Consider the following 18,376-nt stretch of genomic DNA (forward strand, 5'->3'; position numbering starts at 1 on the left):
TCCTCCTGTCCCACTATCATGCTCAGTCCTCACCAGGATTTCAGCACTTCCTCTTTGTTACATTCCCCTTGATCATGCCTTACCAGGTCTCCCACACCCACCTCCCCACCAATTTGGATGGCTTATTGTTCCCTTGTCCCTGGGGTTGTTAACACCTCTTCCCTTCCCCCCACCTTCCCCTCTCCCATGTCCCCCCCAGAACTGTCAGTCTCGTTTTCTCTTCCAGATTGTTCATCCAGCCTGTCCTATCCAGAGAGACCTGCGGAGACAACAACATGCACAAAAACAAGACAGAGCGAAACCAAGCAACAATGTACAACAAAACAGCAACAACATCAAGCCACTGACGAAGAACAAATTAAAACATGCCAAGAAAGAAAAGCTTGTAGTTAGTTCAATTCTTATCGAGCACCTTGAGTCACTGAAGTGGCCTTGCTTTCCTTGTCTGTACAGTGTGGACAGCTGCACTGACCTCAGAGATCCATGACGAGGACGCAAGGAGTGAATTCACGAGAAGTTCTTAGTACGAGGCTGGCACCTCCATGCCAGTACTCGATGAAGATTAGGCATTCTTCCTGATCATAGGGAGGATGCCAGCCTTTGTCACTTGCAGAATAAGCAGGTCTCCAGTCTGCCTCTAAGACAGGTGCTTCCTCTCATTGTCGTTAGATGCCATCTAATGGGTTTTGACTGCTCAGAGCCATCCTCGGTGCAGCGGAAGGAAGCAGCACTCAGGCCTATGCCACCCTCACCATCACTGCTGTTGGAGCCCACCTTTGCAGCCACCACGTCCACCCACCTCATTGCGAACCTTCCTCTTTTTCACTGACCCTCACTTTACCAGCATGATATCCTTCAGGGACTGGTCCCTCCTGATAAAATGCTCAACATGTGTGAGAGCAATCTCACCACCCTTGATTCTAAGGAGCTTTCTGGCTGTACTTCCTTCCAGACAGATTTGCTTGTTCTACTGACAGTCCATGACATAGTCAATACACGTTGCCAGTACCATCATTCAAAGGCACCAATTCTTCTTCAGTCCTCCTTATTCATTGTATATATGGTACCTAAAAAAACCACAGTCCTCCTGGGTGGCATTAAACTAAGAATTTTCCAAAGGTAGAAATTTTGTAAAATATATAGATTCAGAGGCCTCAGGTGACATATTGATAGATAAGCATGTGTGTTAGGCAGGGTTCTCTAGAGAAAGAAAACCAGGACACTTATGATTAGATATATTTATACAGAAAGAAGGAATATAACATCTAATTAGTCCACACAGCAATACAGAAAGTTCAGTTCAACTCACTTCCATGGAACAGTTAATGGAAGTCTTTCAACTCATGGGGGCTACTGGGTCCAAGGTCAAGGAAGCAGATGGCAGAGCCCTCCCTCAGGCAAGGCAAGCAGAGTGTTCCCACAGGCAGCAAACAGCAGGGCAGTTCACCAACAGTCAGTAGCCCAGAAGCTTAGCATAATAGGCCCAGATGAGATATCAAATTCAAGTAATGCAAGGCGACAGGATCCACTAGCCTCAAGCTCAAGTAATGTACACACCAGTAGCGTGGCAAAGCAGGTCTCAAAGGAGTCTCAAGCTTTAGCAACAGGATCCATGGGTTGACTTAGACCACAGGTAGTGTAGCTTACAAGTTGAGGCAGAGAACTAGCTAAAGCAGCAGCATGCCCCAGCACGCTCCAATCATCAGAAAGCAAGACAGAGAGGGGCGGGCCTTGCAGAGCCATTTATCTCTTTAACCTCCAATCAGGCTTCAACCTGATTAATCCCACGTGTTCCTATTGTCCAGGTTGGCGCAATAAACCTAACTATCACAGTATGATCTTAGGGAAAGGAAATGTTCTGGAGTGTTCCCAGGAGTCACAATTGGCTCCCAGCTCCCAGCTCCAAAAGCTCTGATAGTATTTGTTGAGCACTAAGTATCCCCAGACATTGTAGTGAGAAAGGCCCTCTGATCTGAGTTTATGAAGCAGTCAGTAGTCTGGACACAACAGCGGAGTCCACAGTCTTCTCAAAGGCACATACAGCATTGACCAAGACAGACCACAAAACACATTTCAATACGTTTTAAAGGATTCAAGTCATACAAAACACAGCTTCAGACCACCATGGGATTAAAGTAGGAATTAACATGGAAAAATCTCTGGAAAAAATTTACAAAACATAAATGATGGATCAAAGAAGAAACCCAAAGGTAAAATTACAAGATTTGAGGAATGGAATGAAAAAGAGAAAACAAGATGGAAGTTTTGTGAGATGCCACTAAAGTGGTACTTAGAGGGGAATTGACAGCATGAAGCATCTAAGAAAGGTCCCAAGTCAATTACTTTGCTTTCACTGAAGAACCTGGGAACTAAGAAAAAATTAAGCCCGTAGTAAGTAGAAGTAGGGAAATAATAAAGACAAAGGTGAAACTCAATAAAATAGAGAAAAGAAAAACAAAAGATAAGGTAAAACCAAAAGTGAGTCTTTAAAAAGATGTATAAAAGTGATAAACCTCTTCTAGCCAAACTGATCAGGAAAAATTGAGAGATGGGGGGTGGGGGGTTAGGGGGGTAGAGGGAAAAAATCAAAATTAATAATCAAAGGTATAACATTACACTTAAGTCTACTGATATTAAAAACACAGTATATATTATGAACAATTTTTATTAGAACATATTTTGAAAACTTAGATGAAATGGAGAAATTCCTGAAAAGACACAAACTAACAAAGAAGAGCAAGCCTGACAACTTTTATCAATTAGAGATCCAACGTAGAGTTAAAAACCTTAGGATGAGAGAAGTTTAAGGCCCGTGGCGTCACTGATAAGTTTGACCAAGCAGTCAAGGGCAAAATAATACCAATCGTACACGAACTCTTCCCAGAGCAATGGGAGAGGAGGGACTCCTTCCCATCTCGGCCTGTAGGCAGCACTCTTCCTCATGAAAATGCTCACCAAACTGGGAGTGGAACAGAACGTCCTCAATCTGATCAAGAACATCCGTGATAAACCAATAGATAAATTAATGGCATTCAAATGATGAAATAAAAAAGCCCCCAAATCTAAACCCTCTGCCATCGAGTTGATGCTGACCCCTCCCAAGCCAGCAAAGACCTGCCGCAGAAGACTTTCCGGGAAGCACATCTCGATGGGACAGTGTCTCGCCTCTTCCTGTGGAGCAGCTGATGCATCGGAACTGCCCGATGTTTAACCACCAAGGTAAAATCCAACACTAACACTTACATTGATGCACACTGAAAACTATCAAATAGTGATGAGAGAAATGAATTATTTAGCTTTTCATTTAAATAAACGGAGAGACATACTTTATTCGTGGGTTGGAAGACGTACTACTGTTCAAAAGCTAATTCTTCCATGTTTTTCAATAGATCCATGCAAACCTAAAAGCCCAGTGAAATCTTTGGGTTTTTTAAAAAAGAAATAGACAAGTTGATTTTAAAACGCATAGGAAAATGAAAAGTACCTAGAATAGTCAAAGCAACTTGGATAAAAGAATAGAAAAAGGGCAGTTGTCCCTGATTTAAGAATTATTAAAAAGGTACAGGAATCAAAGCAGCATGGTATTGACATAAAGATAGACAAACAGATAAATGGGACAAATAGCCTCTATAAATAAACCCATGCATATATGGATAATGGAATTCTTACAAAGGAGCCAAAGCAATGTCATGGAAAAAGAAGAGTCAGCTCAAGAAACAGTGCTGGAACAACTGGATAGTCATCTCTCAAACAAGAAGAAGAATTTGGATCTACCACTTGTATTGCAGACAATAATTAACTCAAAATAGCTCACACTCCTGGTAAAACTCAATGCTATACATGTTTTAGAAGGAACATAAGAGAAAAAATATATTAAGATATACTATCCAAAGCGTAATCCATAAGCAAATTGGTAAACTGGACTTCAAATTTGAAACAAAAAAATTTGGTTCTCGAAACATAATGATTAGATATTGAAAATAAAAGCCAAATACTGGGGGAAATGTTGCCAATCATAGTCCCAATAAAGGTCTTGTATCCAGAATAAAACAGAGTTCTGGTGGTGCAGTGAGTAAGTACGCCAGAGTTATCAGAAAGTCCTTCGATTCAAACCCACCAATCACTTCATGGGAGTTAGATGTGGCAGTCAACGTTTGTAAAGGTCTACAACCTTGCAAACCGCATGGGCCAGTTCTTTTCTGTCCTATAGAAAATCCAAATCTCAACACTAACGAGTTATCCAGCAGACTCAAAATTCAAAAAGAAGAATGTGAAAAAGCCTGTCAGTCCGGGTAGACTAGAGAAACAAATTCATAGAGACTCATATGTGAATAAGAAAGAGGTTTATATACAAGAGCAATTGAATATTGAGAAACATCCTGGCCCAGTCCAGATCAAGTCCATAAGTCTGATATTAGCCCATATGTCCAATACCAATCTATAAAGTCCTCTTCAGACTCACAAAACACATGTAATGACACTGAATGCAGGAAGATCACAAGCCAATGGGTTGGAAGTCATCTAGATCCAGTGGCGTTGTAAGCATCTCAGCGCTGGCAGGGGTCTCTACATGGCTTCTCTGGCTTCCAAGGTGGCTGCATCAGGGTAGGTCCATGTGGCTTCTCCAGCTCATGGCACTAGTGTAGTTCCATGTGTCTTGTCAGTAGAGCAATTTCTCAGGGAGTGTAGAGAGAAAGACTCCAACAGAGTGAGTCGAGAGAGAGAAGTGTCTTCTGCTTCCAAGGAGGAAACACAGGAGTTTCCAGAATCCTCAGGAGAAGGCCACACCCACACAGAGGCTTCATTGGCTATGACCCAGTTGACAGACTAGGCTCCACCCCTTCACTCTTAATCCTCTCAAGTCCCAAATTGACACCAGATTATATAACTACCACAAAGCCCAATTAAAAAAAAAGTGTAACAGACTTTTAACCAAAGAAGATCTACAGATTTCAAAGAAGCACATGAAAGAACTTTCAATATTATTAGTTGTTAGGGAATAATGTGTGATATGACTCTACAACTAATTGAATAGCTGTACTAAATGACCATACTCAATGCTAGCAAGGACCTAGAATTCTCAGACAGAGTTGGTAGGAATGTAAAATAGAACAACTCCCCTTGAAATTAATCTGAAAGTCGCATAAAAGTTTGAGTCATTCCACTGTGACTGGGGAGAGCACACGCCCATCCAAAGATTTGTCCAAGAAGGTACATTGAAGCCAAAGCCTGAAAGAAATCTAGCTGCTCATCAGCAGTGAGTGGATAAAAGAGAACACACAGCTGTTAGGTGCCGTCCAGTCAGTTCTGACTCATAGCGACCACATGCACAACAGAATGATACACTGCCTGGCCCTGCACCAATCTCATAATTGTTGTTAGGTTTGAGCCCGTTGTTGTAGCCACTGTGTCCATCTGTCTCTTTGAAGGGCTTCCTTTTTCCCACTCACCCTTGACTTAACCAATCATGATGTCTTTCTCCAGGGATATCCTTTCTTCCAAGGGGCATCCTGGCTATCCAATTCATCCCAACCCGGTGCTGCCCAAGCCCACAAGTCCAACATTAACCCATTAACCCATATGTCCGATACCAATCCACAAAGTCCTCCTCCATCTCACAAAACAGACACAATGATGCCGACTGCAGGAGGAAAGCCGAGTCAGTGAGTGTGTAAGCATCTCAGCGCTGGCACGGGTCTCCACATGGCTGCTCCGGCACCCAGGGCTGCATTGGGGTAGGTCCATGTGGTTTCTCCTCAGGGATGTCTTGCAGGACGTGAGCATTGCCAGCTGAAGCAGGGAACTGGCTAAGACAGCTGCACCCTGGTCCGACCATCACAAAGCAAGAGACCTGAGAACTCCAAAGGCAAGGCTTACTGAGCCATGAATCCTTCCGCCCTTCAATTAACCCCACATGTATTTATCGGCCAGGTTGGCACAATAAACTAACTACCTCCTATGGGCTTATGTGTGTACTCCCTATCGAAAAGCTTGCTGAATAACAATGGGGTCGGCTTTGACTGGTAGGCAGCAGCATCCAATACTGTGTGTTGATGGTTGTTGATCTTTCTTTTTAAAATATCACCACGAGTGGCATCAGGGCTCCCAAAGGCAACAAAACCGGTGCAAGTGACCCGCAGCAAGAGGCAGAGGAGAAAGGACCATTCAGAAGTGAAACAAAAGCTTACTAAAAAAAGAGAAGGGCGGAAATTAGTGAATGCCATTGCGCATGATTTAGGCCCTGTCCAATCACAATGACCCTCAGAGACAAAGAGGAAAGTTCTCCAGGCTGTGATCAGTCCCCTGAAAGTGACAGCCCCCTCCACAAAACCCAAACCAAACCAAACTCACTATTGAGTCCATTCTGACTGAGTGACCAAAGCTATTAGCTAATGAGAAGGCAAGTGAGACCTGTGTCAGACAGGGGAGATTGCTGGTGACTTGTGTTAAGGGGCAAGCACAGAACGCAACCCCTCTCAGCATGTTGACAATCACCTCTTAGCCACAAAGCTTTGTGGAGATGCTTAAAAAAAAAAATGGAGTAGTGGGTGGTGCAGTGGGTTAAAGATGGGACTGTTTACCCCTGTGAAGATGGAAGATCTTGGAAACCCCAAGGGGCAGTTCAACTCTGTCCTAGAGGGTCAGCAGGAGTCGCAATTGATTTGATGGCAGCGAGTTATTTATTTATTTATTAAGCAAAAGCTGGACCCAAGTAGATGTGTAATACGATTTTACATCATGTCCAAATCACATGACGTCCTACTTCACACAGAACGTGTCATGGATGTTGTTTGGAGCCCTGGTGACATCGTGGTTGCACGTTGGGCTGCGATCCATAAGGTCAGCAGTTCAAAACCACCATCTTCTCCACGGGAGAAAGATGGGGCTTTCAACTCCCTAAAGAGTGACAGTCTCCGAATCTCACAGAGGCAGTTCTACCCTGCCCTGTAGGGTGGCGATGAGTTGGCACCGCCTCCACGGCAGCGAGCTTGGTTTTGTTTTTTATTTTTTATCATGGACGTTAAGCTTGAACAATGTGGATGAATCTCAAAATAATTATTCGGAATGAAAGAATCCAGAAAGAAAGTATAACCGGTATGGTTCTATTTATATGACATTCTAGAAAAAGCTGGCAAATCTACAGAGACAGAAAGCAGATGGGTGACTATTGGGGGAGTGTTGGTGCGCAGAGGGTGTGCAAGAAGGGTACAAGAAAGCTTGTGGCATCATGGACACATGGACTACCTTGATTCTCGCCATGGCTTCCTTGGTATGTACATATGTCAAACATAGAATTTCAGACTTTCAGTATGCCAGCTTAATGTATGTCAATTATACCTCAAAAAAGCTTTTTAAAAAATCAAACAAAAATTTTAAAAACGTATTAAACATACTCTTACTATATGACTCCATTCTACGCCTAGGTAAAGGAATACATGAACCTACAGAGATTTATACACAAATGCTGTAGAGCGTTGTTTGTAATGGGCAAAGACTGGAAATAACCTACATAGCCATTCCCCCAAACCCACTGCCATCAAGTCGATACCGACTCATTGTGACCCTATAGGACAGGGTAGAACTGCCCCTGTGCTTTTCGGAGAGTCACTTTCCACAGGAATAGAAAACCTGGTCTTTCTTCCCCAGAGCGGCTGGTGGTTTTGAACTGCTGACCGTGGGGCTGCGTTAGCCCAACACGGAACCACGACAACATCAGGGATTCCAGATATCCACTAATTGAAACTCATCCACATAATGGAAGACTACGCAGCAATGAAAGGATCAGTCATCTAACACTATGGATAAATGATAAGGTGGGGTGAAGAGGGTAGCGAAGGGAAAACCAATAGCAATGATCAACACATAACCACCACCCTTGCCCCCAGGGGATGAACAACAGAAAGCGTCGGGTAAGGGAGACAGTGGTCTGTGTAAGAGATGAAAATAATAATCATTTTTAATATTATCAAGGATCACAAGGGTGGGAGGGGGAAGGGAGGAAAAAAGAGGAGCTTATAAAAGGGGTTCAAAAAGAAAGTAAATGTTTAGAAAATAATGATGGCAACATATGTGCAAATATGCTTGATACAATTGATGTATGGATTATTATAAGAGCTCTAAGAGCCCCCAGTAGAATAAGCATGTAATTAAAAAATAAAAAGAACAAAACAAAACACAAACAAACAAATAAAAAGAAAAGCTGAAGGCATGGTGGGCACAGTCCCAATCTGATTGTTGGGATGGTTTCCTGGGTGCGTGTATATACATATGTAAATGTATATGTAAATGTGGGATACCAAGGTTTTCCCCCAGGTTGTCATCTGCTTGCTAGCTCATTGTGTAGTGCGCTGTGTAGAGGTATTCTTCCTGAGGGCATGAGCCATCTCGAGCAATCAGACACTATTGTCTGTCCCACCATTGGTGGGGCTCACGCCCTACTAATAAGGACGGTGATTGTTCCCCTGAAGAGGAGCCCAGAGACAAAGTCAAGCCAACGCAAAGAGGATCAAGGTTAGACTGCCATCTTGCATCTAAGATCAGTCCATCTTGTCAAGCGTAGCTCTAGTCCCGTCCCTTCCTATTGCGTGTGCACCCCTAGATCACCCCCTGCCCATTGCTGACATCACCTATGGTACAGCCCCTGCCTGTTACGTCTGTGGTTACCTGTAAGCAGGGGCGCTTTTGTGCCCCCTAAATATATGTAAGCCTTGTTTAGAAATATAATCTCCTCTTCTCCTCCCTCTCTTTGCTCGGACCTGCGATCATGGCTGTCCCGGAGGTGAGCATGCTACCACGCAATGTGTCTGATTTCTTTATTTTGTCTTTTCTCCTCTCTCTCCTTTTCTCTATGACTATATATTATCGCTGTACAGTTGAGCCTACGGACCCCCCCGGTTGTCAGAGGCTGGCTTCCTCTGACACGTAAACACTCATCTAATGGTAGACTTTAAATCTATGCAGTTTATTGTATGTCAATTTTACCACAATAAAGTTATTTCAAATATCGTAGCAATCCTAAAATGCAAAGCTGGCCATGCCACTTCTATGCTCAAAATGGTTCAAGGGTGGGCCAGCACGTGGAGGTCAAGGCCTGACACACTGTGGCACCAGGTTTCTGTGGCTTCCTCCTCTGTCCCACCCACACCCCCAGTCGTCCTCTGACACCTCTCGCCTCCAGTCCACACCGTTGCTTTTGTGCTTGGTGTTCCTTCTGGGGAGACATTCTCTCTAGTCCCCATTTCTGTCAAATACCACACATTTCGTTAGGGTCTAGCTCAAATGCCTTCTCCATTCAGCCTCTCTGATTTCCCAAGACAACCTGTATGCCTTTCCTCTGCAGCGTTTTGCACGTGTTTCACAATTCCTAGCATCGTCTGCTTGGAGGCACTCTTCTTAATTTCCAGCATCGCTCGTGGTGTGTGTTCATTTCAACTTCCCAGGGAGAGTATTGCTCCTGGAGCACAAGGACTCTTCTGATCTGATCTGTGTATTCTCCGCAACATGTCGCACAGGGATTTGCTCATAAGACATGCCCTGTACGTACTTTTCAGTTGAATCGAACAATTTAACTTCTGAGTTGTTCTGTCCTACACATTGACTCTTCAAATACCCATTTACTATGAGCGATGTAGACACGAGAAAAAGCAGTTGGAAAGCATACTTTGTGCAACTCTCACAAGGCGCCCTGCTGGTACAGAGGTTAAGCACTGGATTACTAACCAAGAGATCAGCCGTTCAAGAGCTCTAACCTCCTCATGGGAAAAAAGATCTGACAATCTGTTCCGGTAAAGATTTACAGCTTTGGCAACCCCATGGCGTCCCCTTGGGATTCAGCTGGTTCCCACCGGTTCAGCAGCACTGATACCTGATTTTTGTTGAGTTTGATGAACCGGTTGTTAAAATGGCACTTGTAATCAGGGTTCTCTCTAAGGTGGATGGCTGGGCAACTGCCCAAGGTGGAGATCACCCATTGATACTCCTTGCTTTTTTTTTTTTTTTTTAACATTCATCAGCGCAACAGCGTTTTCTAAGTGCCTGTAGTAATGTTCACTTCGTCCATAGGTATAGAAGAGTAGATGGAACTATGCTTGTAATATTTACTTATTCATTTCATAAAACTTGTTACACTTTTGATGAAATGCCACATTTTTATCCCCTTGCATTTGTTACATCAGCAACCAAACATATAACGTAAGGAGAAAAAGTGCCACATCACCAGAGGGCGGCAGGTTGTCATTCATTTCAGCTTTGTGTGACACCCCAAATTCCCATAAGATATTACGAGTGTATTACGTAATTCCTTCTGAAAGAGTTCAAAGAGCTGAAATTATTATGACACCAATTGCTGTTATGTTCAGCAGAAGTGGAAAGGGGGGCTGCAAAGATGAACATAATACATTCAGAGAAGAGACATTGCCTAGTTCCAATATGTCAAACACAATGACCATTGTCTAATTGGCCTAACTCTCAAAGAATGGGATCCTACTCCCACAGTGAAAGATGGTGAAGGATAAATCACACAGCTACTGATGCTCGAATAAAAGTGAAGACTATTGATTGGTGAAGATGCCAATCAAGAAGTGATATGGAAACATTTCAAGAGTTCTATTACTTTTTGTCAGGTATTATTTATTATTTTTCATTAATATTTTAAAACTCCTTCGTTTGGCATAGTCCAGTTTTGTGTGCCTCTTTTATTGTTATTTAAGTATGAACTGTATTAAACAATAAATTACCATTCGGAATATAATTTGCTTTACTGAAAATGATCATTAGGGCAGTGACTTGGTTCTTAAGTTGTTTGAATCCCACCATGGCCCTATGGGGTAGTTCCACGCTACGTCGGAATTGAGTTGACAGCATACAATAGTAACCTTCGCAATGAACCCTGACTTAGACGGCTGCTTTTCAAGTAAGTTTTATATAAAATGAAGGAAACACTCTCCAGACTTTGCTGGGTCATTGTTTGTCATTAGCCCCGTCTCTAAGCAACAAATGGAATATATGACTCATTAAAATATCTAGACAGGTGAGCGCTTATGAAATAAACAATGGAATCTAACAACGTCTGCTACATTCTTCAAACCAAGAATCACTGTCCCAGAATGCCACCCTTATCTTCGGTACTCTGGTTATCTAGATGGAAATTGTCACTTTTAATTAAGAGATTCTTTTTGAGATGATATACCTGGGGTACCTGGACTCTTCTGAGGTTTGGGTTCCATTATGGTGGACTGCTCTCACCTGTGGAAAAGAAAAGCTAAGTGTTAGTTAGCTAATTCCCCCCAAACGGATACACAGATTCCCAAACCCGTTGACACTGCGTCTGCTCCAACCCATATTGACCCTGTATGACTCCCAAGACTGCAAATCGATGCCGAGCAAACTGGCCACCTCAACAGAAGCAGACTGCCACATCTGTCCCACAGAGGAGCGCTAGGTGGTTAAGCGCTGCATCACCAGGGTCCCTACTCATTGATGGGGTACTGAGTAATGCAGTCTTGGGATGGCGCTCAGAAATGCTGCTTCCTCTTTTTCTTTCGTTCATATTTTTCTTCCTGGTTTTTTGTAGGTACAGTCTTGAGGGCATGTTCAAGCAGCTTCTGCCCATCAAAGCAGAAGTTCTATAGAAGTGTTGCAAAGATGATGGAAGGAGCAGTCTTCCCTGGACTTTCTCTGTCTTTACTTCACCAGTGGCTCTGATAAGAGAGCCCCCAGGGAGAGGTAACACGGAGGAAAGTCCGAGTTCAAACATGTATGGGTTTGTTCCAGAACCCATTGTCCTTGAGCCGATTCCAAATCTGTGTGATCCTTTTGAGTTTTCTGAGACTGTAAAACTTCACAGTAGCAAAGGACCACGTATTCCTCCCCTGGAGCCAGCGATGGGTTCTAGCCAAGAGGAAGCAAGATAAGCCTTCTCTGTGCCAGAAACTGCCGTTCTCTAGTGCGAGGCTAAGATCAGGGCCCCAGTGACTGGGCTCTGCAGGTGGAGGCTGACACTTTGGGTTTGAACCTGAGAGACAGAGGTCTGTCCGGGACACATGAACACCAAATTCCAGAGCAAGCTGGCCATCTTACAGCAAGCCTATCGCATGAAAGAGAGCTCCCGTGTAAGGCTCCCTAGGTGGTCACTTTTCTAGGCTTTCATGACTGCCCCACCAGAGCTCGCAAAATAGGAGGAAGACACCGAGCAGAGAGGTTCCAGGAGAGTCACAGGCCAAATGGAAGGGAGACAAAAGGCCTGTTACCACCCCAACCTGTGTGGTGGGATTCCTTTCCTCCGGAGTTTTCCCTCTCTTCAGCATAAAGCCACCCGTTGCTCCTGTAAGGTAAATGACTCACAGCAGTGTACTGCTCCTTCACCATAGCCTTTAAACCGGAGATGAAATGCTTAACCTTAAGACCACAAGATCTCACGCTGTCCTTTTGTGACTTGTAAGGAGCATGTAGGAGTTATGGAGGACCAGGGGGGCGTTTTCCTGGACCCTGAGACTGTCGACTCTGGGGAGACTTCCCTTTATCCTACCAACTGGCGTTACGTGAACGAATTGCAAACTTTTCAGGAGGCCGTAAGACGTCCTTTTGAAAGGGTGTGCGGAAAAAGTGGTGTCCTTGAATGAAGGTGATGGCCACACTCGGCTTGATGCAGTGAGCCGCAATGCCTGGGACAGGTGCTGGGGCATCCAGTCTGAGGCTTCTGTCCACGGGGAGAGCCTTGAGACACAAACGGAGGACTAGAAACTGCCAACTGCTAACAAACAACACTGACGTAGAGCCCATTGCAGTGCGTACCGCGGTGCTCTATAGGGCAGAGCAGAACTGTCCGTTGTGTTTCCGAGGCTCTAATGCTTCACAGAAGCACACTATTCTCTTGTCGAGTAGCTGATGGGTTCAACTGCTGACCTGTGGCCAACAGACCAATGTGTAATCCATGACACCTACCCGCCAGAGACACTTTACAACTTTTTGTAAGATATTGTATCCAGTCCATGAGGTTCTTTCCAATTTCAGGGGTTCAAGAACTAGGCATTTTCTGACTAGCACCCTCATCTCCATTTACCCATGGCGGGGGTTAGCCGGCCCTCTCATGCGACATTTAACCTGGCAAGTGATGGTTTTCAAGGGCCATGGTGGAGGGCTGTGTAGAAGGAAGTAGCCATGGATGATGGATTTTAAGGCCAGTCTGCTTATGACAAGTTAGTTTTAGCTGCTCTTGGTTGAAAAGCCAAAACTCATTTTGTCTTGGTAAAATATGAATTATTCCTAAATTCTTTACCATTTATGAAAGAAGTGGACATACGTTTTGTCTTTCATGTCTCAGAACTAGCCTATGAGATAGTTCTTTGTACAAATGAGATGCTGTATTTGAGAGAGGCGCAGGGACTGCCCACTGGGCTTGCACCTTGGTCCTCCGCTAGAGCCCCCAACCTCCCACAGCATCGTGCTTCTTGTATAGGGAGAACAGCAGAATGTACTTTGGGGGACATCTCGTCCTTCCGATGTCTGTGAAGGGCTCCAATGTCACAAGTGGGACCCACCACTCCCTGTTTTCCAACCCACCATCAGATGAGGTGGCCGAGGAGACACTAGCGCGTTGTGGTGTAGAGTGAAAATAAACTCTGAAATCTGGGTTTAAATTTCATTGCCATCATTTATGAACGACGTGATCTTGTCGCCATTGTTGCTGCTGCTGCTGCGGAGTCGGAACTGACTCCTGGAGACCCTTATGTCCAACGGAACGAAACACCGCCCGGGCCAGGGGCATCCTCAGAACTGTGGCTGTGCTATGCTTCAAAGCCCTCCCCTGTCGAGTCGATGCCGACTCAAAGTGACCCGATAGGACAGGGTAGAACTGCCCCTGTGAGTTGCTGAGACTGTCACTGTTTACAAGAGTAGGAAGCCTGTCTCTCTCCTGAGGAGCGGCTGGTGGTTTTGAACTGCTGTCCCTGATGATTGCAGCCCAACACGAAACCATATACTATGCCTGGACACATTATAATACCTCTCTTACACGTCCATTTCTTGGTCTGTAAAACGGGGGTGATAGTATTACTAACCTCATAAGATTGCCACGAGCACCAACTGAGATAATCCAACCGAAAGTACTTAGTATATAAATGTCGATAAATGTTAGTCGTAAGGTCTTTTCCAGCTCAGATATTCCATGATTGTTTAATAAGGGTGAACACTTATTGAATTCTAGTATATTTCATGGGCACACACATCTAAGAGGCTTCATAAAGTTTGTGGAAAAAATGGATTTAACAAGAAATGGGATTTTTTTTCATGGACTTTTTGAAGCCTATAGATATTCATCGCTATATGTTTGCATATAGAGTCGCGTTTGATCCTCATGAGCAATAATACAGTGCTCAGACTAGTTATACAATGATATAATTCCCGCTCACATAGAGGTTAAGAAACTTGCCTTTGGTCACATAGTTAGAAAGCAGCAGAGGCAGAACTCGCACCCAGGTAGTCTGACTTGAGGGTCAGGCTCTTACCACTGTGCTCCTCTGCCTTCCTGAGAAAGAAGGAAGCATTTGAAAGTTCTGATTGTCTTTCTTGTCACTTCCCTTTCCCACCCCACCTCCCCCAAATCCAAACCATAAGCTGCCCTCACAAAAGCACAACACCTTGCTGACGGAGCTCTTTGGACTCATTCAAGAGAATCTACTCACAGCCATCGCCTAACCTGTTCGTTGTAATAACATTTGTGATCAGAGGGATGTGTTGCCAAGAATCCCGTTCCCCCTGACTCCATAGTCGGGAACACACGAAGGAAGCCCCTCTAATGGAAGCTTACCTATCCCCCAAAACATGAACACCCAAATGGGCCGCACCGAGCAATACTTACTGGAAGCCAGGCAATCGCTGGTTCGGTCGTCTGGAAAGTGCCCTGTCCCTGAGTCCTCTGGACTCACCTCTGCTCACTCCGCTCTCCGGGCGCCAGGATGAGCAACTCGTACAAGCTCTGTTAGAAATCTGAACCACAGGAAGTTCGTAAGCCTCTACCTTTGGACAAATTGTCTGTTTGCCCTAAGTTGAAATGGAAGTTGGTGTTCGAGGGGAAGTCCAGGGCTTTTATTTTTCTTGCGGCTTGGCACAGAGCTGCTCTTGACAGTCCTGTTGTCTAGCACCAACCTATTAAAGCAAACAAATTAATAATTAAAAAGAAAGCCAACCAGACTTTGGACCACAGATACAATGACTCTTATTGAGAACACTTCAGCCCAGCCCTGACTTCCTGCAGTGATCAGTAGCCCGGCCATTCCTTAGCCTCCTATCCACGGACGTCTTACTGATGCCATCCTGGGAAGGGGAGAAAGGAGCCCTTTGTACCAAGTGAGGAAGCAGAAGCACGGAGAGATGTGCCAAGTGTTCTAACACCTGCCAAGGGCTTCCAGGAAGACGTTTATTCACCCCTAGTGGAGATGCCATCACCAGTACAGTGAGACTGGGATGCTCTCCTGCACACCCACTCACCAATCCCCCAGTACAAACAAAGCCCTCTGCCATGACTCTGTTCTGATTCATAGACACCGTTACACGGGGTTTCTGAGACCCCGTATATTTTAGGGAGTAGGTAGTCTCATTTTTCTCCTAGGGAGTGGTTGGTGGGTTTGAACTGTTGGCTTTTTAGTTGGCAACCCAACGTCTAACCCACCGTGCCACCTAGGCCTCCATACCCACCCACCAGCTACTGAAAAGAAGCAGGCGACCCAGAGGGCCGCCTGCGCGAAGCGGCTATCTGGCTACCAAGGGCGTTAGCATATTTTCATTTTTATTATAGGTTGTTCGGGAAAAGGAGGAAATGGCTCCTGATTTTATCTTGTGGTAGCACCTTTCAGGAGCCCTGGTGGTCCAGTGCTTGACTTCTCCGCTGTTAGCACAAAGGTCAGCCAGTTTGAACTGGTTCAAAGCCGTGCTCAAAAGAAACACCTGAAGCACTTGCCCGGGGTTATTTATACCTTAAGTTAAAAATATCCCCTGAAGTCATCTTAAAACAGATAATAATTTAGCTCAACTGGTTAAAAAAAATTGTCTGCCTTATTAAGCATTGAGTTCTTTTAAGCAGGATTTCAAATGGGTTTAAACTGGTTCGGTCATGAGAGACCAAGTGAAATCAGAAAAGACCCAAATCTGGAACTTTTGGGTGAAGTGGAATGAGGAAAATGACAGTCAAAATCCCGGAATAGAGACCTGGAAGAGGCCCAGGAACCCCTCCGGAGCCTGATTCAGGATGATGGATTATTGCCCTGACTGCGGAAAGTGAGCCCCATGCAACACACCCATTCAACGCTGCACGTACGGGGGCTGTCTTTGAGCCGGGTGTCCCTGTTTTCGACTCTGCTAGTCCAGAGATTTGGTTGCTATGCAACGCTGCAAGCTTGTTTTCTGAGAGGGAGACAGCGTTTCTAGCAGGGCATTGATCCATGCTTTTCCCATTCCAGTAATTGTTCTGGCTCACCCACATTTTACAAATCCTGGTGCCTTCCTGTTTCACTTCATTTGGCGATGACTGAGCCAGGAAGAAGGGGTTCAAAGCCTGCTTCTCAGAACTATCTCTATGGGATCAAGGTAAGAGCATCAAATTGAGAAGAACTTCAGGGCCCAGTGAGTTGATGCTAATGCAGTAGACAACTCAGAAGAGGAGGGTGCGAAGGGTTGCATCACTTTAAGAAGATAATCTGCATTATTGAACTTCACCCACCAGAACTGTTGAATTGCATACACCTGGCTGTGCACAGGAGCCCTGGTAGTGCAGTGGTTACTCGTGGGCTATGATCCAGATGATCAGCGGTTAGAAACCACCAGCAGCTCCTCTGGCAAAAGACTGAGATTTCTACTCCTGTCAACATGGTTTCTTTTAAAAATTATTTTATTGGGGGCTCGTACAACTCTTATCACAATCCATCCATCCATCCATTGTATCAAGCACATTTGTACATTTGTTGCCATCATCGTTCTCAAACCATTAGCTTTCTACTTGAGCCCTTGGTATCAGCTCCTCATTTTTCCCCTCCCTCCCTTCACCCCATGAACTCTTGATAAATTATTATTATTTTGTCATGTCTTACACTGTCCGACGTCTCCTCTCACCCACTTTTCTGTTGTCCATACTCCAGGGAGGGGGTTATAGGTAGATCCTTGTAATTGGTTCCCACTTTCTACCCCATCTTCCCTCCACCCTCCCAGTATCGTCACTCTCACCACTGGTCCTGAAGGGATCATCCATCCTGGATTCCCTGTGTTTCCAGTTCCTATCTGTACCAGTCAGTGTACATCCCCCAGTCTAGCCAAAATTATAAAGTAGAATTGGGATCATGATAGTGTGTGTGTGGGGTGGGGGGAGAGGAAGCATTTAAGAACTAGAGGAAAGTTGTATGTTTCATCGTTGCTACACTGCATCCTGACTGGCTTGTCTCCCCTCCCCCACCAACCGTGACCCTTCCGTCAGGGGATGTCCAGTTGCCTACAGATGGGCTTTGGGTCCCCACTCCGCACTCCCCCTCATTTACAATGATATGATTTTTTGTTCTTTGATGTCTGATACCTGATCCCATTGACACCTCATGATCACACAGGCTGGTGTGCTTCTTCCATGTGGGCTTGGTTGCTTCTCAGCTAGATGGCCGCTTGTTTATCTTCAAGCCTTTAAGACCCCAGATGCTCCATCCTTTGAAAACCTGGTCCCATCGGCTTTCTTCACCACATTTGCTTATGCACCTGCTTTGTCTTCAGGGATCGTGTTGGGAAGGTGAGCATCATGGAATGCTAGTTTAATAGAACAAAACAAAGTGTTCTGCCTCCTGTGCACATTTAACACTCTCAGAAACCCACAGATGCCAATGGCAGTGGCTGTTGCTGTGCAGCCTCCCAGGAGCAACAACACAAGCGATAGCCTTTAGTAGAAAAAAAACCAACCCACCGACCCTGGCGATCCACTGGTCTCCTTCTGACTAACCCGTCCCAGAAAACCCTAGAGAGCACCCTTCTCCTTGAACACACAGTCGCCGCGCAGCTGACTCCACAGCAGCTGGCTTGTTTTGGGTTGATGATTGTCCCCGTCGAAAACAAAGGACAGAGCTGTAATCTTTATTGTCCCCTCTTTAGGATTCCGAACTTGAACCCGTTCTGCCACGTCGTCCACGTGTGGCCGTTCCGAGTTACTAGTTAACCCAGAAGTTGTCTCCGAGTCTGCTTCCTCTTCTTTGCAATGGGCTGGGACTGCTGATCGCTCCGGCACGTGTACCGCACGAAGGAGGCGTGCACGGAAAAGCTGCTGAGCGCAGCGCTTGCTCCACGTGAACAGGCAACCAGGGTTATTCCGACGTCTTGGGCAGTTGCTCATTTGGTCCCCTCTGCACTTTTT

General features: G+C 45.1%; 1 protein-coding gene across 2 annotated transcripts in view; it reads right to left on the reverse strand.

The window, feature by feature from the left end:
• The window catches only part of PLEKHS1 (pleckstrin homology domain containing S1), a 31,973-nt gene extending 16,869 nt beyond the window's left edge, over nt 1–15,104 (reverse strand). Inside the window, exons 1-3 of one of the 2 annotated variants that reach the window (XM_045291533.1) lie at nt 14,858–15,104; nt 14,429–14,524; nt 11,189–11,244 (exon numbers count right to left, since the gene is read on the reverse strand). In XM_045291533.1, coding sequence (XP_045147468.1) covers nt 11,189–11,225 — 37 coding nt within the window. In that variant the 5' untranslated portion in view covers nt 11,226–11,244; nt 14,429–14,524; nt 14,858–15,104. The remainder of the gene's footprint in view (nt 1–11,188; nt 11,245–14,428; nt 14,525–14,857) is intronic. The other variant, XM_045291532.1, reaches the window with a different exon arrangement.
• Nucleotides 15,105–18,376: the final 3,272 nt, after the last annotated feature.

The sequence above is a fragment of the Echinops telfairi genome, unplaced genomic scaffold, assembly GCF_000313985.2.
Source record: "Echinops telfairi isolate 266 unplaced genomic scaffold, ASM31398v2 ScPeMD7_70;HRSCAF=299, whole genome shotgun sequence".
NCBI classification, from domain to species: Eukaryota; Metazoa; Chordata; class Mammalia; order Afrosoricida; family Tenrecidae; genus Echinops; species Echinops telfairi.